Source organism: Lepidochelys kempii, chromosome 11 (assembly GCF_965140265.1).
Source record: "Lepidochelys kempii isolate rLepKem1 chromosome 11, rLepKem1.hap2, whole genome shotgun sequence".
Taxonomy (NCBI): Eukaryota; Metazoa; Chordata; order Testudines; family Cheloniidae; genus Lepidochelys; species Lepidochelys kempii.
In genome coordinates, this window is record NC_133266.1 from 9,844,675 (window position 1) to 9,860,223 (window position 15,549).

The 15,549-nt window shown below is 42.6% G+C and overlaps 1 protein-coding gene across 5 annotated transcripts in view; it reads left to right on the forward strand.

The window, feature by feature from the left end:
• The window catches only part of SLC15A2 (solute carrier family 15 member 2), a 71,404-nt gene that overhangs the window by 38,605 nt on the left and 17,250 nt on the right, over positions 1–15,549 (forward strand). For all 5 annotated transcript variants that reach the window (XM_073305083.1, XM_073305085.1, XM_073305086.1 and 2 more), the window contains 7 exons: positions 1,065–1,151; positions 1,780–1,869; positions 2,316–2,360; positions 8,445–8,477; positions 9,959–10,047; positions 13,396–13,477; positions 15,291–15,416. In XM_073305083.1, coding sequence (XP_073161184.1) covers positions 1,065–1,151; positions 1,780–1,869; positions 2,316–2,360; positions 8,445–8,477; positions 9,959–10,047; positions 13,396–13,477; positions 15,291–15,416 — 552 coding nt within the window. The remainder of the gene's footprint in view (positions 1–1,064; positions 1,152–1,779; positions 1,870–2,315; positions 2,361–8,444; positions 8,478–9,958; positions 10,048–13,395; positions 13,478–15,290; positions 15,417–15,549) is intronic.

Below are 15,549 nucleotides of genomic sequence, written 5' to 3' on the forward strand. Positions count from 1 at the left end.
AACAAGTAGGAAATGTTTTTGGTGACTGGTGTCACCTTTGCCTTTGAGAGATAAGAATAGAATGTAGCTGACCCAATTAATCAGAGCAGCATCAAAAGAGGCTTCCCTGAGAGAATCACTCACAAAGAGCCTATCCTGCAACCCCTCAATTCCCACTGACTTCAGTTGTGAGCATCCCTCAGGAGATGCCAGAGACTCCCAGTACTGGTCCCAAAGTAAAGAGATCAGGGGGAAAAATACAGGGATAATTAAAAAGAGGAAGGGATTCAGAGGTTCGTTTGGTGGGAGAGCCAATGGATAGGAGCAGGGCATGAAGAGGGATAATACCCAAATGTGTAATACTGAGGGGAATGGCAGATCTGGTGATGGAGTGAGCATTTGAGGGGAGGGGGTGCAGGAAGATGCAGGTAGATATTTTGAGGTCAGCAAAATAGAGTGACTTCATGTGTTATGTTTCCACATGCAAAGGACAACCATATCAGTTTGATTTAGAAAAACTGCAAAGCAAGAAAAGTCTCCATGGGAGAGAGAGCACATTGTGTGTGTCTCCTGTATAACATGCAGCATCGACTTTGCCTGGCAAAAAGGCAGCTGCCCCTGCAGTCAGAAGACTCCTAGGGACATAGAGGCACAGAACAAAGAAAACAAGATTGCATAGGTTTCCGAGGGGTAGCCGTGTTAGTCTGTATAAGCAAAAACAACGAGGAGTCCTTGTGGCACCTTAGAGACTAAGGTTTTTTACTGAAGGTAAAATATCCATTCCAATCAACATACCACACAGACTATGGTGAGAGATTGTGCCACACACTCTCAAAGAAACTGCAGAACTACGTGATCAACACCCTAAATACATTTGTTAATCTCTAAGGTGCCACAAGGACTCCAAGGTTGCATCGTTTCTGTGGCTGCGTAGACCATACTATGGAGGTTTGAGAATGATGAGGGGAGTTTTGATCTGGGAATTCTACGTGGATTGGGGGGATGAAAGATGGGATAAGGGAGATGGTCTAACTGGTTGAAATACACTTAAGTTACCCCTGTTATTCATTTGTTCTTCCCTCTAGTTTGCTATTAGAAACCGGCTGAAAAATTTCTACAAACCGATTCCGAAGAGGGAACACTGGTTAGATTGGGCATCAGAAAAATACTCAGTAAGTGATGACTTACATGTAAGTGACTGAGTGTCTGGTTCTGTGATCTGGCATGGGCTGTGTGGTGCCTTGGGTTCTTGGGCTGTAATAGGGTAACCTTAAAGGGACACCTTGTGTCAAGCTGTGTGTCTGAGCCTTTGAGCAATCACCAGTGCAGATGAATTTCCCCGTACACTGAAATTAACACTGAAATTTCCCCTTACACTGAAATTAATTAATATTAGTGAACTTCAAGATGTAAAACAAATGCAACACTAAAAAGCCATGCTGCACTGAGCACTACACAGCATCTCCAGTACATGAGTATCTCATAGGGCCTATGTATATAAATACAGTATATATTTGATTGTCTCTCCCCCCAGCCTCTCTTTATTACTTGCCTTCCTAAACTCTAAACTCCTTAGGACCTGGACCATGTCTACCTCTGTGTAAGTACAATGGGACTTTGATTCTGACTGGAGTCTCTAGGCTCTCTGTAATGCAAATAGTGGGAGTAGCATGTATAAGTATGATAAATATTTGACACACCATTCCTTGGAGTTAATTAGGGACCCTCACACATGGGGACTGAAATTGTTGTTAGCTGTTCCACCCCCCATTTTATCTTTCCGCTTGTTTCTCTTAATAGAAGCAACTGATCAATGAGATTAAAATGGTGACACGAGTTCTCTTCCTGTTTATCCCACTGCCAATGTTCTGGGCCCTCTTTGATCAACAGGTAAAGTATAACAAATTACAGACATGGTTATTGAGCCAGGTTCTGATCTTGGTTATGTCAATGTCAATCTGGGGTAACTTCATGGACATCACAGTGCATTGAGGGCATCAGAGGTCTCATCTCAACACTAGATATCTGCTTGCCTTGATGAGGCAGCACCTGCCATTCATGGTCATCTGGCCTTCAGTCTCCTCCTTGGTTTCTAGGATGGGGTGGGAGCCAGAGGTGGTTGAAAAGAAGGTGCCATGCCTATAAATAGTAGAAAAAGAGGGCTGAGAGAAAAGGGAAGCAGAGGTGGGAGAAACAAGCAGAAGAGATACTGGGAGAATGAGTGAAGGAAGAGGAAGAGAAGAAAGCCCTTCCAGCACTTACTTCTCCTCTGTTCCCTTATTCTCCCATCCCTCTGAGCACACCAGGGTATTTACAATGGTCTGTTTTGTCTTTAGGGATCTAGATGGACTCTGCAAGCTAGCAGAATGAATGCAGACTTTGTAAGTACTTAAGATTATTAGGGATTATAAAACTAGTAGTAACCCTGGCTTTTTGAAATTAATTGTTCACAATAGTTAAACCTGCTGCTTTACAACCTTGTAAGAGTTTATGGATTAGAAAAAAATGTTGTAGATGTACATACCAGAATTCATAATGATCATGAAACATTATGGAAAGAAGTGAGGTCTAGGAAACTAGGCCCAGCCCTGTGAGCTAGGACTACCTGAGTTCTACTTCTGTGACCTTGAGCAAGTCACTTAACTTCTCTCCCGCAGGTGTAAAATATGGGGATGTTGTGAGAATCAATTAGATAATATCCATAAAATCCTTTGAAGATGTAAACTGCAAATAGAACAGCATGCAGTCAAGTATGAATGTGTGTAAACTGGCTGGGTAAGGATTTTTTCACACAAGGCCTCATTTACAGATGTGTATGCAGTGCTTAATTTGTAATGAAAGAGGTGCCGGGGATCAAGCAATTAGGTGTCCAAGCTCAAACAATTTTTTTACTTTCATAACTGATGCAGCAATCTTAGATGGGCCGGAGCTATGAACTGCTAAATCAAGAGGTGCCGGGACTCAACCCCAGCAAGCCCTGAGACAAATTAAGCACTGCATGTGTGTCTTAATAGGCCATCCAGATCTTAAATGTGGACACTCAGATCAGTATTTAGGCATGTAAATGGCCACTTTCTTTGTGTAAATTCGGATTTAATCTCCAAAGTGTGAGCCCTGTTATATCACTCACATTTGAAGATTGAGCCCATGGCATTTGTCACTTGTTAGGGTAATTAATCCAAGCGAGGAATGAAAAGATTGCAACTCTGTGTTTTATACCTCCCTCCCTGAAAGGAAAGTCAATGAAAGTTCACACAGCCCTTGTGACTGATAGCTAGAAACACTGTAGTCTGTGTTTCTGGGAGCATGTGTTTAGTGATACATTAATGAAACATCTAAGAATCAACAGAACTCATTTACTAAACACTCTCTGGCGGAAAACAAAACTGTTCTGGGCTTTTTGTCCCAACAGTTCCTTTGGATTTTTGGCTCATATATCAACTTGTCCCACTTCCTCTGTGCACATCAAGGGGAACCTGTCTCTTTAAGGCATCCTGGCATTTCTCTTTGTAAAAAGAAAAGGAGTACTTGTGGCACCTTAGAGACTAACCAATTTATTTGAGCATAAGCTTTCGTGAGCTACACTTCCGATGAAGTGAGCTGTAGCTCACGAAAGCTTATGCTCAAATAAAATGGTTAGTCTCTAAGGTGCCACACGTCCTCCTTTTCTTTTTGCGAATAGAGACTAACACGGCTGTTATTCTGAAACCTCTCTTTGTAAAATCACCCTTGCTTTCTCAGTCAAGCGTTCTCCTTCAGTAAGGAGTGAGCATTAACAGGAGAAAGGAAAGTCAGATCTATTCCTGTGTGAGCTGAAATATGTAGACTCTTATTTACTAATGCCAGATTAGCACACAGTACACAACCTGATGGGAGGAGAGGTGGGTATTTCCCTGCCACGGCATATTTAGCTTTGAAACTGTTGGTGCGCTACAATTTTAACTCTCCAGGATTCTGCAGTCTGCAGAGACAGGCAGCCATTTTGCACTCAGCACAGTGCAGACTCTCAGAGAGGAGACAAACGCACACTGTGTTCTTTCATGGAGATTTTACTTTTGTTCTCCCTAGGGGGGTTTCGTCTCTTAATCTGGCCTCATAGCCAGGTGGTTGAGCCTGATACAGCCTCGGCTAACAGAGTTAGAGGCCCATGCTTTTGGATCTAGGGTTCTACCACCAGGAGAGGGGGACAGAGCACCATGCTGAGTTCTCATAGACTCATAGATATTAAGGTCAGAAGGGACCAGTATGATCATCTAGTCTGAATTCCTGCACAATGCAGGCCACAGAATCTCACCCACCCACTCCTGCAAGAAACCTCTCACCTATGTCTGAGCTACTGAAGTCCTCAAATCATGGTTTAAAGACTTCAAGGTGCAGAGAATCCTCCAGCAAGTGACCCATGCCCCATGCTACAGAGGAAGGCGAAAAACCCCCAGGGCCTCTGCCAATCTTCCCTGGAGGAAAATTCCTTCCTGACCGCAAATATGGCAATCAGCTGAAACCCTGAGCATGTGGGCAAGATTCACCAGCCAGATACCCAGGAAAGAATTCTCTGTAGTAACTCAGATCCCACCCCATCTAACATCTCATCACAGGCCATTGAGTCTATTTACCATGAATAGTTAGAGATCAATTAATTGCCAAAATCATGTTATCCCATCATACCATCTCCTCTATAAACTTATCGAGTTTAATCTTGAAGCCAGATAGGTCTTTTGCCCCCACTGCTTCCCTTGGAAGGCTATTCCACAACTTCACTCCTCTGATGGTTAGAAACCTTCATCTAATTTCAAGTCTAAACTTCTAGATGGCCAGTTTATATCCATTTGTTCTTGTGTCCACATTGGTACTGAGCTTAAATAATTCCTCTCCCTCTCTGGTATTTATCCCTCTGATATATTTATAGAGAACAATCATATCTCCCCTCAACCTTCTTTTGGTTAGGCTAAACAAGCCAAGCTCCTTGAGTCTCCTTTCATAAGACAGGTTTTCCATTCCTCGGATCATCCTAGTAGCCCTTCTCTGTACCTATTCAAGTTTGAATTCATTCTTCTTAAACATGGGAGACCAGAACTGCACACACTATTCCACATGAGGTCTCACCAGTGCCTTGTATAACGGTTCTCAAACCTCCTTATCTCTACTGGAAATAACTCACCTGATGCATCCCAAGACCGCATTAGCTTTTTTCATGGCCATATCACATTGGCGGCTCATAGTCATCCTGTGGTCAACCAATACTCCAAGGTCCTTCTCCTTCTCCGTTACTTCCAATTGATGCATCCCCAGCTTATAACTAGAATTCTTGTTATTAATCCCTAAATGCATGACCTTACGCTTCTCACTATTAAATTTCATCCTATTACTATTACTCCAGTTTACAAGGTCATCCAGATCCTCCTGTATGATATCCCGGTTCTTCTCTAAATTGGCAATACCTCCCAGCTTTGTATCATCCGCAAACTTTATTAGCACACTCCCACTTTTTGTGCGGAGGTCAGTAATAAAAAGATTAAATAAGATTGGTCCCAAAACCGATCCCTGAGGAACTCCACTAATAACCTCCCTCCGGTCTGACAGTTCACCTTTCAGTATGACCTGCTGTAGTTTCCCTTTTAACCAATTCCTTATCCACCTTTCAATTTTCATATTGATCCCCATCTTTTCCAATTTAACTAATAATTCCCCATGTGGCACCGTATCAAAAGCCTTACCGAAATCTAGGTAAATTAGATCCACTGCATTTCCTTTGTCTAAAAAATCTGTTCCTTTCTCAAAGAAGGAGATCAGGTTGGTTTGGCATGATCTACCTTTTGTAAAACCATGTTGTATTTTGTCCCATTTACCATTGACTTCAATGTCCTTAACTACTTTCTTCTTCAAAATTTTTTCCAAGACCTTGCATACTACAGATGTCAAACTAACAGGCCTGTAGTTACCCGGATCACTTTTTTTTCCTTTCTTAAAAATAGGAACTATGTTAGCAATTCTCCAGTCAGATGGTACAACCCCTGAGTTTACAGATTCATTAAAAATTCTTACTAATGGGCTTGCGATTTCATGTGCCAATTACTTTAATATTCTTGGATGAAGATTATCTGGGGCTCCCCGATTTAGTCCCATTAAGCTGTTTGAGTTTTGCTTCTACCTCAGATATGGTAATATCTATCTCCATATCCTCATTCTCATTTGTCATGCTACCATTATCCCTAAGATCCTCATTAGCTTTATTAAAGACTGAGGCAAAGTATTTGTTTAGATATTGGGCCATGCCTAGATTATCCTTAACCTCCACTCCATCCTCAGTGTTCAGCGGTCCCACTTCTTTCTTTCTTTCTTTCTTTCTTTCTTTCTTTCTTTCTTTCTTTCTTTCTTTCTTTCTTTCTTTCTTTCTTTCTTTCTTTCTTTCTTTCTTTCTTTCTTTCTTATTTATATAGCTATAGAACCTTTTACTATTGGTTTGAATTCCCTTTTCAAGGTCCAACTCTACTTGACTTTTAGCCTGTCTCACTTTATCTCCACATGTTCTGATCTCAATAAGGTAGCTTTCCTTGCTGATCCCTCCCATCTTCCACTCCCTGTATGCTTTTTCTTTTTCTTAATCACCTCTCTGAGATGCTTGCTCATCCAGCTTGCTCTACAACTCCTGCCTATGAATTTTTTCCCCTTTCTTGGGATGCAGGCTTCCGATAGCTTCTGCAGCTTTGACTTAAAGTAATCCCAGGCCTCCTCTGCCTTTAGATCCACAAGTTCTTCAGTCCAATCCACTTCTCTAACTAATTTCCTTAATTTTTGAAAGTCAGCCCTTTTGAAATGAAAAACCCTAGTCACAGATTTATTTTTTTGTCCTTCCGTTCAGTTTGAACTGAATTAGCTCATGATCACTTGAACCAAGGTTGTCCCCTACAACCATTTCTTCTATGAGGCCCTCACTACTCACCAAAACCAAATCTAAAATGGCATCCCCTCTAGTCAATTCGGCAACTACTTGATGAAGGAATCCATCAGCTATCGCATCTAGGAAAATCTGAGCCCTATTATTATTACTAGCACTCGTCCTCCGGTGTATATCTGGGAAGTTAAAGTCTCCCATGATCATGCAATTTCCATTAGTATTTACTTCATTAAAAACATTAAAGAAGGCTCTATCCATATCGAAATTAGATCCCGGCAGTCTATAGCACACCCTGAGTACTATCACAGGGGAGGCTCTCGTAGTTTTCTTCCCCAATGTGATTTTTGCCAAGACGGACTCTGTCTTAACCATTCCATCACTTCTTATTTCTTTACAGTCTACCTCATCTTTGATATACAATGCTACGCCACCACCTTTACCTTTATTTCTGTCTTTCCTAAACAGCACATACCCTTCAATACCTGTACTCCAGTCATGACGACTATTCCACCATGTTTCTGTTATCCCTGTAATATCTGGTTTCACTTTCTGCACCAGTAACTCTAGTTCCTCCATTTTGTTACCTAGGCTCCTTGCATTGGTGTATAAACATCTTAATTTTTGCTGTTTGGCCTCGCTCACATTCTGTACCCGATTAGGCACGGACATTCTACCGCCAGTATGACCTATTAGACTGGTATCCACACTGCCCTTCCTCCTTATGTCCATTCTCCCACCCACGGTTGTATCTTTTCTTACTTTGTTTTCTTCCCTCTCAATGCTAAAATCCAGCTTGGAGATTACCTAGACATCTCCCAAACATCTCCCCCAAATTCCTAGTTTAAAGCTCTCTTAATCAGTTGTGCCAGCCTCCATTCTAGAAGTCTATTTCCTTCCCTACTCAGATGAAGTCCATCCCGAGAGAACGGTCCTCTGTCCATGAATGCCTCTCAGTGGCCGTACATCCCAAAGCCCTCCTTATAGCACTACTGCCTGAGCCATCTGTTGCTAGTCATAATCTTGTCACACCTTTGTTGCCCTTCTCTAGGAACAGGCAGAATCCCACTGAAGATCACCTGGCAGGCATTGTCCAGAAATGGGCTTAAGTAAAACAACCCCACAATCATATTTTGAAGCTGCCCAGAGTTTGGGAGCATTATGTTGCAGAGTTTTGGCTCATCCCATTATGGATGTAGGGGGGAAGCTCAACATTTGGATCCCAATCTGGATTCCAAAATACCGATTCTTCCTTCCCTACCAAGTTTAGGCTGTTCAAATCTGGGGCAGTAGCTTCTAGTGTTATCAAAACATTTCTAGGGATCAGATCTCCCCCAATTGTCCTCTATCCCAGGCTTTATGTCCTTTCTGCAAAGGACTCAGTTCAAACACCACATCCTTAGAAGAAAAATGTCAGGGAGAACACAGCATCCACCACTCAAGCAAAGGTAAAGCACCTGAGAAGACAGTTCAGCTACCGAGGTCTGTATTGTGGGCTGTTTGCTTAGTTGCTATCAATAGACATGGTATTATGTTGTGTTTACTAATCAGTTTGAATGTCTGTATATTTCAGGGAGGATTAGTCTTTCAGCCAGACCAAATGCAGGTAAAAGAACCCATAGGGCAAAGTGCACAATCCTTGTAAATATGCTGTCTTTCTTACTGATATTTCACTCATTATACTCACAGATCAGTCCTGCTCTCATTAAAGACAATGGCAAAATTCCTACTGACTTTAATGGTGCAGGACCAATGCCTTAATTTTGCTATGTATTTGGTGAAACTGAGTCCTCTGGCCTTAAAACTCCCCCTAGTGCTGTAGGGGATTTCCTACCGTACTAGGTGAATTCTTTTGACTAATGGTGAGTTCCTGGAAAACAAGGGACTTCAGAGGGAATTCCTAGAATCATAGGAACATAGGGCTTGAAGGGATCGCAAGAGGCCACCTAGTCCAGCGTTCTGCTCTGAGGCAAGACCAAATGATTATGCTGCAGCCCTGTTATGCTGACATAATATGGGTGAGCTCAGAGGGATTTGCTCGCCGGTGCAGAGATGGCACAGCCAGCTTCATCCCACCACCACCCCAGGAATTTCCAATGCAGGAAATGTGTCAAGGGCATGTCAATGTGAGCTGGGGTTGGGGGCTTGGGGGAGAGTGCAGCCATGGCAGTTCTCTTCCCTGACTATTCTCTGTCATCATAATGGTTCCTCAGGGTCTTTGCAGCCAGGGTACAAATGAGGGTGGGCCTCTAAGCTGCTCCAACATCCACTGATGGTGGAACCAGCCCCTGCATAGAAGAGGCACCAGCCACCTCTCCTTTCTCCTGATCCCTGGGCTGTGCTCAGCAACACAGGCAGGGAAGGTGGAATTTTAAGGCTCCAGGACTGTGCAGTGTAATCAGTGTTGATTACAGCACTTGTGTGCTCTCTAGGGGTAGCTGAACTGCTTCAGAGAAATTCAAAGTCATCTCTTCCCTGCAGTCTTCACTCAGAATTCAAGCTGAACGTTCCTTGATGTTTGTTCCCCCAGCCATTATTCATTTCCCTGTATTTCCACTGCTTATTGGCAGCATGCACACGGATGTCCCAGGAGAAAAGCTGCTCCCATGAGACTTCGGAGCAGACTGGAAACAGTCTGTGTTGGAAATCTCACAAAAAAAGTCTGTTCTCATGAGATTTTTAACCCTATAATGAAGACCCAAGATTTGTGCATCATTGTTGATTAAACATCAGAGTTGTTGGGTTGATTCCCTAATCAGAGCTCTGAACCTGTTGAAATTCTCCCATCTCTGTTATTAAGGCATTTCTTTGTGCACTTTAAAAATGTAGTGCCTCAGTTTCCCAATCAGTAATACTGGGTTCGTAATACTTATTCACCTCCTAAGCGTGTTGTAAGGATGAATATATTCATGTCTGTGAACCTTAAATGGAAGAAGTTATTGAAGGGCAAAGTACGATTATATTTTTAAGGGAGGTTTTGAGTGTTTGTTTGTGTCATTCCTATAATGGAATTATTTCTGCTTTATGGGTTTAATTACAGGAAATCACTTCGTATTGTCTAATCTCTCCCATTCATTGGTGCTGCAGGTCTTGAACCCACTCCTGATTCTGATCTTCATCCCAGTTTTTGACTTTGGGCTCTACCCCCTGATCAAAATGTGCAGAATTAATTTCACGTAAGTATTAGCGGCAGTGCATTCTGCCACATTTTTATTCCTTTGCAGCTTCCCCCCCCCCACCCAGAAAAATACGTTTATACGAGATCAGGTGGACAAGACTCCTAAGCTTCCATTCATTCCGCATCCTATTCTTGCTTCTAACTTAGCCTTCTGTCCTGCATTGGTCAACATCACCAAGCTAACACATAGTTCCTGGATGTTACAGAGGGAAAAGAGCAATTAGGTCAGCTCTTCCAGTTCCGCACCAGGGGGTTGTTCCCTACTAAGGGTGCAGGATTGTTCCCAACTGAGCGTTCAGTAGGGCTTTGTCTAATCCAGTGTAAATGTCTCATGAAACAGGGATTCCTCAAGCCTCAGCAGAGTGTCCCAGGCGCTAGCAGATCTTGTTGACCATGAATTTTCCCGAGCAGTCAGTCTCATCACTCCCTTTCTTAATTTTATCCCACAGCTCCTCATTGCACCCTCTTGTACTATTCTAAATATTTGACCTCCTGTTTTAGGGCCTGATGGAGGCTTTCCCCACTTTGGCCCCTCTGGGGAGGAAGGGAGCGAAACTTATGGGCAGTCCTTGCTCTCAGGAGTCTTCCATTGACTTTGGTGGCCCTTGGATCAGGTCCTCAGAGAGCAAGTTGCTTGTGTGACCAGAGCTGGAAGGCGCAGTGAGGACAAGAAGCTGTGCCCTCTTCCAGAGTGGAGTCACGGCCACACTCCCCCATGAGCCCCTCAGAGAGCTAGGAAGCGTTTTACTTTCCTGAGACATGGTGCCCTCTGGAGCACACACTGGAGCAGCGCTTCACCACCACGCCTCAAAGGGCCTTACGCTGGCAGAGCTGATCGGACATCTAGCCACATTATAACCAGTTCTTCGTCCATTCCACTCATGAGCCCTAAATTCACATACAGATTAAAAGCTCTGCCACACAGCAGGGACCAGAGAAAGCTCCATGCTCCAGACCCTGCTCCATCTTAGCATTATATTGTATCTAAAAAGAATCCTCTAAAAATAATTCTGATTTAAACTCAGTCTCTTTCCTTCCCCAAGACACACGTGCTGACAAATCAATTCCCTGTCTTACACTCACATCTGCTAGCACATACCCTGCGCTATGCAGGGTCCCCAAAAGACTCCATGGGGCTGCAGGGGTCTGGATTGCTAGAACCTAATGCAGGATCAGGGCCAAAAAGCGTTCATCATTACAACAGCATAAAGAGTGAACAAGTGAGCTGTAGCTCATGAAAGCTTATGCTCAAATAAATTGGTTAGTCTCTAAGGCGCCACAAGTACTCCTTTTCTTTTTGCGGATACAGACTAACACGGCTGCTACTCTGAAACCAAGTGTTTTTTGTTACACTTAACAGAGACAAGCTCAAACTTGAAAATTTGGCTTCATAGCTGGAGTTCCAACAGCCCAACATTCAGGAAATTTGGATCTCACAGATTACTGGTTCTGTGGATGAAGGGAAAGCAGTGGATATATTGTTTCTTGACTTTAGCAAAGCTTTTGACACGGTCTCCCATAGTATTCTTGTCAGCAAGTTAAGGAAGTATGGGCTGGATGAATGCACCATAAGGTGGGTAGAAAGCTGGCTAAATTGTCGGGCTCAACGGGTAGTGATCAATGGCTCCATGTCTAGTTGGCAGCCGGTATCAAGTGGAGTGCCCCAGGGGTCGGTCCTGGGGCCGGTTTTATTCAATATCTTCATAAATGATCTGGAGGATGGTGTGGATTGCACTCTCAGCAAATTTGCGGATGATACTAAACTGGGAGGAGTGGTAGATACGCTGGAGGGGAGGGATAGGATACAGAAGGACCTAGACCAATTGGAAGATTGGGCCAAAAGGAATCTGATGAGGTTCAATAAGGATAAGTGCAGGGTCCTGCACTTAGGACGGAAGAACCCAATGCACAGCTACAGACTAGGGACCGAATGGCTAGGCAGCAGTTCTGCAGAAAAGGACCTAGGGGTGACAGTGGACGAGAAGCTGGATATGAGTCAGCAGTGTGCCCTTGTTGCCAAGAAGGCCAATGGCATTTTGGGATGTATAAGTAGGGGCATAGCGAGCAGATCGAGGGACGTGATCGTTCCCCTCTATTCGACATTGGTGAGGCCTCATCTGGAGTACTGTGTCCAGTTTTGGGGCCCACACTTCAAGAAGGATGTGGATAAATTGGAGAGAGTCCAGCGAAGGGCAACAAAAATGATTAGGGGACTGGAACACATGACTTATGAGGAGAGGCTGAGGGAGCTGGGATTGTTTAGCCTGCAGAAGAGAAGAATGAGGGGGGATTTGATAGCTGCTTTCAACTACCTGAAAGGGGGTTCCAAAGAGGATGGCTCTAGACTGTTCTCAATGGTAGCAGATGACAGAACGAGGAGTAATGGTCTCAAGTTGCAGTGGGGGAGGTTTAGGTTGGATATTAGGAAAAACTTTTTCACTAAGAGGGTGGTGAAACACTGGAATGCGTTACCTAGGGAGGTGGTAGAATCTCCTTCCTTAGAGGTTTTTAAGGTCAGGCTTGACAAAGCCCTGGCTGGGATGATTTAACTGGGAATTGGTCCTGCTTTGAGCAGGGGGTTGGACTAGATGACCTTCTGGGGTCCCTTCCAACCCTGATATTCTATGATTCTATGATTCTATGATCTCGGGCCATTTGCATTGTTTGGTTATGGATTGTTTGGATCTACATTTGGATTTTGAACAGCCTAAGCATCCAGAGTTGTTTTGGTCTAGTGCTAATTTAAATATTCAGCCTGGACCTGACTTCAGATCTCACTTGAACTGGTTCCACAACAGTATCACTCCTGTGACTCCAGGGGAATTACTCCTGGTTTACACAAAGTACAGGAAGCCTGGTCTGAATCAGACTCTAAATGTATTTGCATGAGAAATAACAGCACAGATAATGCAGATAGTTGGAAGTTTTGATGATGTGAACTAAATTTTTGTTCTTGAAGTCTGTAGCTAAATAGCCTGCTACCTGTTTTGTCTTTCCCCAAAAGGACCTGAAGATAGAACATTTGTGGTGTTTCCAAAATTACAAGTTAACATAACACCAGAATCTATTCCCACTAGAAGAGCTCGGAACAAGATAATATTAAACTTGCAAGCAAAGAGCTTTTTTCATGCCATATCAATTTTAATTGGCCTCAGTGCTAGACTTGTACTATATATTAGAATAATTTGAAATTAAAAGATTGTCAATTTCAACAGCACATCATCCACAATGCCACTTGTTTGGACAGTTTAATACATGCCTTTGGAATATCTTTGACTCTGAGGGATGGTATTACACATTTTACATTACGCTTTTATTAATGAAATCTCTTCCATTCACTCTGCAGGCCTATTAGAAAAATGGCAACAGGTATGATCCTTGCAGGTCTGGCATTTGCAGCTGCAGCCATTGTAGACATCAAAGCAAATGTAAGTACAGAGCAGTTGCACATGTGGAGATACATACAAATCCACATAGATACATAGCTTCCATTGGGCTATTTTACTAATGTCCATTGGATAATACTCCTTGTAACTATTGTACAGCTTGATCTCCTTCATTAACATATGCTTTACAATGAAACACACTATTACTTTTAATAATACTTATCACCTTGTCTGCTTCTCTCCCCTCCTAATCTTTGCCATTATGATGTGCCAATCATCTGTATTAGTTTATAGTATATAGTGCTTTCTATTGTCAATGTGCTTTACAAACATCTAATTAACACTAGTGGCTAATTCCAAATAGGTAGTGTTTCCTATCTTCTGTCTAATGTTTTATCCTGTCTGTGTTTAAGTAGGGATGGTTTTGTTCCTTTCAAAAACATTAGGATTAGATTTGTTTGCACGGATAATTCTTTCAATAATAATGGGTTTGAATATACTCAGACTTATTTAGTTACAGTCATTTGTAATTGACAAGGTTGTCCTATTTTCTGGGTGTTTTCAAATAGCTTGCAATTTCTGTATGTTTGTCATACATGTTACTACTATATGTTGTTTCTAGGCTGAGCATGGCAGGTACTTTGCAGACATAGGTTGATCTTTTCCTTTATAAAATATTAATAAGGAATTAATTTTTAAAACTTCCACTGAGACTGATAAAAGACCGAACCTCTCAAGATATATTTGACACAGAGTAATCCCTAACTTGCTATGGCCCATAGAGTTGGGCTTTTATTTACTGCTGCTCTCATGAAATCATTGGCAAATCACTCGCTGAAATGAGATTTTGTGGGTTCATTTCTTCTCCCCATTCTGTAGTCCTTTTCCAAGCAAAACTCTGTCACTGAAATCAATGAGAGTTCTGTCTGAGCATTGGTCCCAGTTTGTGGTTATTTCCCGGTGAGGCATTGCACCCTTGTGTGGAAAACAGACCCCATAAGCATTTTTGCCATTCAAATCTCTATCAAAGATACCTGATTTATAACATCAGACAAAAAAAATCAGAACCAACCAGGCATTACAGCAGCCTTTGCAGTCATCTAAAAGTAGGGTGTGCTGGTTAAAAACAGATGGTGCTGATTGGCTTTAGCTGTGCAAATAATGCAAGATGCTTCTGAAAAGCTCTTTCTAGCAAATTATTTCCAATAAGGATCTAAGTACATGTATGTTTGTTTCTCTCTCTCTATCAATAGATAAAGACATATATAAATAGCCCTTTGATATTGTGGTGTTGTATGTGTAATCTAGAAATATCTCCTATAGACATAGAGACACAGTGCTCAGCATGCCTGATTCTGCTCCCATTTGAAGTCAATGGGAGTTATGCTTGTTGACTTCAATGGGAACAGAGTTAGACTGATGCTGGGTGCTTTCAAAAACCCTACCTATGGGCATCACTATCATTCTCTCTCTATCTAACATGATCATACACAATCCAATTAAACCTCTGCACTTGGGAAATGTACAGTGTGAAAATCAGCTTGGCTCCAACTATCCAGGAAAAGTATCCCAGCTACACATTGTCTCTGGTGTATTTGATGGAGGTGGGTGTGAAGATCACCTTTCCAAAGAATGGTAGATCAGGCAGTGAGGTTCCTACCAAGTAAGCTCTTCCTAAATCAGAGTTATGATCCTCTGTCTCACAGTGCAACTTGTCTAGAGGAGAGGATGGGGAACTGGTAACCTGGCACCACCATCACTGCAGAGAAGCAGAATACTACAGCTATGAGCTGAGTGGTATTAAGCAGCATAATAAAGGATACAACTAGCACTTAAAGCATTTTGTTTTAATCAGGAAACCATACTGCCCCCGCCTGGTCCGAAAGAAAGTTTAATTCAGGTCCTGAATTTGGCAAATGACAGTATTCAAGTGACAATCCCGGGCCAAGACTTATTTCAGCAACCCATTGCGGCTTTTCAGGTAAGAATATATTTTTGGGTTAAGGGCCTGATGCAAAGTCCATTGAAACCAAAGAGATTCTTTCCAGTGACGTCACTGGCCTTAGATGAAGCCCTTAGACAGTGGCAGTAGGAATGTAATGGCACCTCAAATA